At 44.0% G+C, this 5,000-nt stretch overlaps 1 protein-coding gene across 3 annotated transcripts in view; it reads left to right on the top strand.

Moving 5' to 3' along the window:
* The window catches only part of b4galt5 (UDP-Gal:betaGlcNAc beta 1,4- galactosyltransferase, polypeptide 5), a 50,667-nt gene that overhangs the window by 31,969 nt on the left and 13,698 nt on the right, over nucleotides 1-5,000 (top strand). The window contains exons 2-4 of one of the 3 annotated variants that reach the window (XM_076276166.1): nucleotides 2,554-2,673; nucleotides 3,104-3,217; nucleotides 3,873-4,000. In XM_076276166.1, coding sequence (XP_076132281.1) covers nucleotides 2,554-2,673; nucleotides 3,104-3,217; nucleotides 3,873-4,000 — 362 coding nt within the window. The other 2 variants (XM_076276167.1, XM_076276168.1) reach the window with 2 other exon arrangements.

The following is a 5,000-nucleotide window of genomic DNA, read 5'->3' as shown; positions in this document are numbered from 1 at the left end:
CTATTTCAAACACACATACAAATATGCATGCACACACAAGTCACACTGTACATACATTCATGGGTGGCTTTCGATGAAAGGTCTCTCTCTCACACACACATACACACACACACGCATACAAACAAATGCAAACAAGACTTTGTACCCCCCTGGAGAGATTGAAACTCACCAAAATAACAAGAGTGATCTAATAAAGCACACACAGGCACAGCCCTTGTGTCCTCAGTTTGCACACACACACACACACACACACACACACACACACACACAGTCAGACTACTTCTCTCTGTGCATTCACATACATTTTGAATATGAAGTCAATCACAATCACACTACCCTACCTACAGTAGTAACTACAATAGCATGTTATATAAATATGTTAGTAATACAGTTATATTGTCCTCACTTGGAGTAGAGTACCACTTCAGTTCCTCCACTGGGTAGTGAAGCCCAGGTACTACGAAGCCTCTTATTTGTGTACTGACCGTATCTAACCTGGCCATAGGGCAGCCCTTTCCGTGGTTCGCAGGCCGCTCATTAAGCCCGCTTGCCTGCCAAGGGTGACCACTCCTGGGTGACTAAGGCACTGGCTGACTGTTGAGTCCACTGCTCTGCTCTGCTTATAAGGAAGGGAGAGCGCACCTAATAATAGTGCAATTGTCCTGGATGAGATGAGAGCGCCACAGGGTCAGTTTCCGTGAAGTGTGCAGCCGTGGGGATGCTCTTTGTTCTCTTAGTTGAGAGGACTGTGTGTGTGTGTGTGTGTGTGTGTGAGTGTGTGTGTGTGTGTGTGTGTGTGTGTGTGTGTGTGTGTGTGTGTGTGTGTGTGTGTGTGTATGTATGTGTTCTGTCTGTCATGGTTGTGAAGTGTGTGATGCCACACAATAGTGAGAATCATCACTCAAGCAATGCCATTACGGAAAACAACAAAAATGGACTTCTAGCATTTGCTTATCTGATAAGATGTAAAGTATGAGGAAGTGTGTGTGTGTCTGTGTGTGTGCCCTATCACTTCCTTGACTGATGAATAGAGAAGCTCATTCCATTTCACCACTGTCTGGCATTCTGTCTCTGCAGTGCTGCTTTCACTACTGGTTCTCCTGCATGTCAGGCATGCAGCGCCAGTTGGTCATTAACTTCCCACTTGGTACAACCTCCATTGTGATTCACCAGCCACGAAAGTGTGTGTTTACTTTACAGTTTGTTTGAACAAAGAAATATGTTCAAGATGTTTGTCATGAGCTGTTCTCAGAGAATTGGGGCTGAGATTGTGCTGAATGTGCATGTTTGGCACTTCTGAATCAATGTTTTTAGGTGAACTATATGCAAATGGCCACACTGCATACTGTATGAAGAACAATATTGTTAGTCACTATAGAAGCGCTGACGGCCAATCAGCCTCCCATCGAATTTTAGAAATGACATTAATAAGCATTGCGAATATTCCCGGGAGACTTTCCTTATCTTTGGTCAGTGTGGGCATTCATATTGTTGGGGTTGACAATACAGTTGTTTTTATAGTTATGGTCAGTTGTCTTTATAGCTTTTGCCAGTTGTTTATATAGTGATGGTCAATTGTTTTTATAGTGATGGTCAATTGTTTTTATAGTGATGGTCAGTTGGTTTTATAGTGATGGTCAGTTGGTTTTATAGTGATAGTCAGTCTTTATAGTTGTGGTCGGCGGTGTGGACGGGTCTTTACAGTCAGCTGCTCTGGGTCAGGTGGCACGGCAGATCTCAGACAAAAGGGGAGAAAACAATGTGGGATTGTGCCTGTGGAGTTCACAGCACCCACTTAACATTCCTGGCTAATCACGACGGCTGCTTCACTCCGTTTTGATGTGTGTGTGTGTGTGTGTGTGTGTGTGTGTGTGTGTGTGTGTGTGTGTGTGTGTGTGCACACTCCATTTTGGTTGCCCCTCACACCTATTTGCAATGAGTCCATTTCCTCCTCACATGTTATCTGTTGGCCTCAGGCCCGGTCACCTCTGACTTATCATCTACCTTTCACTCCCTATCTAAATGGTCACAGCCAGGCCTTCACCGAACTACATTTCAGTTGACAGAGATGCATGTGCTCTAAAATGTTTCTCAAACATGTGCATTGTTAATCATTTGACCCACATTTCATAGTTGGTTGGGACCGTAAATTAGGCTGAAAACTTTTGGGCCGTCGAACATTATAGGTCTTTCAGACGTTTATTTTGTCTCCTGTTCATGATTTCTCATGTAGCAATGAAAACAGAATTAATACCAAACAATCACATTAGGCTGATACGGCTTATGAGACTCTAATTAGTGATGTTTGGCTCTGATTGTACCAGGGCCTTGATTGCTCTTCCTCTCAAAGTAAACGAGTAAACCCAGTTATGGTCTCCAGAACTGATTATGCATTTTATTTATCTATTTTATTGTTCATGGACACATGGTTGTTTTTGAGTGCCCCCTTTATGCTCTGGACCCTGACTAAAGTTATCTCTCCCCCTCTCCCTCTTTCTCTTTCTCTCTCTCTCCCTGTCTCTCTCTGTCTCTGTTTCTCGTTTCTGATTGTAGTGAATGAGTACCTGTTTATGGTCCAGGCCCGTGGGATCCAGATCAAGGAGAACATGCGGGTCATGGGTGAAAAGGTCCTTGAACAGGTGGTGCGAAGTGCCTACAGCGCCAATGGCACAGGTAATGGTCGGAAGCTACACACTTGGACACAGACAGACTCACATAGACAGACAAGACAAAACACAGACAGTCAAGTCGGAATGACAGAGAGAAAGAAAAAAGAGAGGAGGAGGAGATGGAGGAAGACGATCAGCTTTTCCCCAGTGTTTCCCTCCATGTGACTGCTATTGTTAGACGAGGGCCAACAGACCGTTTCACTGACAGACTGACAGAGTAAGACACACAGGGTCAGGTGAGGTGAGAGAGGGAAGGAAGCTGGACAATGTTTGTGGCTAATGTGTGACATATTAGCCAAAAAATCAATGAAGCTTCACAATTGGATTTGGGTTGGGGGGTGGGGGGGGGGTTCTCTTGCCCTATCTATGATGTTGATCAGAGCCCAGGCACACTTTTTAAATGCTGACCGATTGATTACTGCTGACTTTGCCAGACTATGCCTACGACTTTAACCTGAGTGAGCCCGACGTGCCAGTGACCCCCTTCCTGCCCGAAGGCTTCACCTACCTGCCCAGCCAGTTATGCCCAGAGAGACTGCCCTCTATGAGTGAGTATGGGCAGTTATGCCCAGAGAGACTGCCCTCTATGAGTATGGGCAGTTATGCCCAGAGAGACTGCCCTCTATGAGTGAGTATGGGCAGTTATGCCCAGAGAGACTGCCCTCTATGAGTGAGTATGGGCTGTTATGCCCAGAGAAACTGCCCTCTATGAGTGAGTATGTGCTGCCAGACACACAGCCACAAAAAGCTAGTACCACTCTAAACATTATGAAATAAATAAACAAGCTCTTGATAACACTGGAAAAGCATTGTAAAATAACAATAAAACATCCTGCCCCACTTCCCCCAACTCATTTCCAAAGCATTGCTATTGTTTGTTTGTCTTTGGTCTCAAATTGAATTGAATAAAAAATAATTGACAAAAAAATCCTCTCAATAGAAAATATGCCTAATGCATCATCATAACAATAACTGCTTTGGACATAAAAAGAGCATAATATGTTATATTATCTAAACATATTTAGAGTACATGGAAAAGTACTTCCTATTGTATCTTGTATCAGTAATGTTGAAGTAAAGTTAGTAACGTTGCGGTGGCCCCAGACACTGCCCTCTGTTTACTACTGCGCTCTCTGTGTACTGATGGTTCTGTTGTTGTTGTTGTTGTTGTTGTGTTGTGTTGTGTGTGTGTGTGCTGTGCAGAGGGTGGGGTGGACGTGAACATGAGTGAGGTTGGCCTGGAGATGGTGGAGAGGTCTCTGCTGCAGCAGGAGCCCAGCCTGAGCAGGGGTGGACACTGGAAACCTCACGACTGCATCCCACACTGGAAGGTGAGGCGCAGAACACCCTCCCAGCCACAATAATGAGCTCTGTTCGTCACATGCGGGGACACACACACACACACACACACGCACACTAGGGGTGTAACGGTACACAGAAGTCACGGTTCGGTTCATACCTCGGTTCGGATATCACGGTTCGGTACGAGTTCGGTACAATGGAGGGGAAAGCAAAACAAAAATGCAGAAAGCTATTTTTTTTTGTGCATGTCTCAGGCTGTACCACCTAGTGTCATACAGTATCTTCCCTGAGCTATCTGCAACAGCCTCAAGTGTGTAAGATGTAGGCTAAACAGTACAATAAGTACCCAGACTCCATCTGTAACTTGTAAACAAAATAAGACAATCAGCTATAAAACTGAAAATAGGCCTACAGCATCTCTTATTTCTGAAAGTGCAAATTACATAGAAAAATGATTTTTAAAACAATTTGCCTCAATATTTTTTTTATTGTGTGTAAAGTAATAATCTAGCCTACTAACTGAAAACTAAATGGCTCCTTTCATTTCATAAACAGACTACAACTAGAAGTCACGTGACTTTGCCCTTTGACGTTAACTCACCGTAGCATGGTTTGTTTATTACCCTGGTTAGCGTTGTCACTTTATTTTACTGTCTATGCACTTAACACTACCAGAACCTCATGTGAGAAGTTACAAGTTACCCCAACATAAAGGTAATTACCACGCGATTTACATAGCTTTCTGTCATTACGAAATCATTTAATTTAAGCCATAGGTTTTGGCCCTATTTGTATGTGTATCCAAAGGCTGCTGAAGCGCAGGGGAAGTTTTTTCCCCTCGTTTCAGTGATTGGTAGCCTACATCATCTGGGTGATGGCTTCGAATATGTGTAGCATTTTTTCCACTCACATACCCAACAACTGCTGAACAACGCCGACACACAGTTTCATCTTATCCACCACTCTTTCGCCTGTACTAACGTTACTGTAACTTGCGATCTTAAAGAGACCAGCGGATCCTCTAACTCT

Source organism: Alosa pseudoharengus, unplaced genomic scaffold (assembly GCF_046254945.1).
Source record: "Alosa pseudoharengus isolate Yale_2024_CS ecotype anadromous, Long Island Sound unplaced genomic scaffold, YU_APseudo_1.1 YU_APseudo_1.1_scf_9, whole genome shotgun sequence".
In the NCBI taxonomy this organism is placed as follows: domain Eukaryota; kingdom Metazoa; phylum Chordata; class Actinopteri; order Clupeiformes; family Clupeidae; genus Alosa; species Alosa pseudoharengus.
This window is presented reverse-complemented; position numbering and strand designations above follow the sequence as displayed.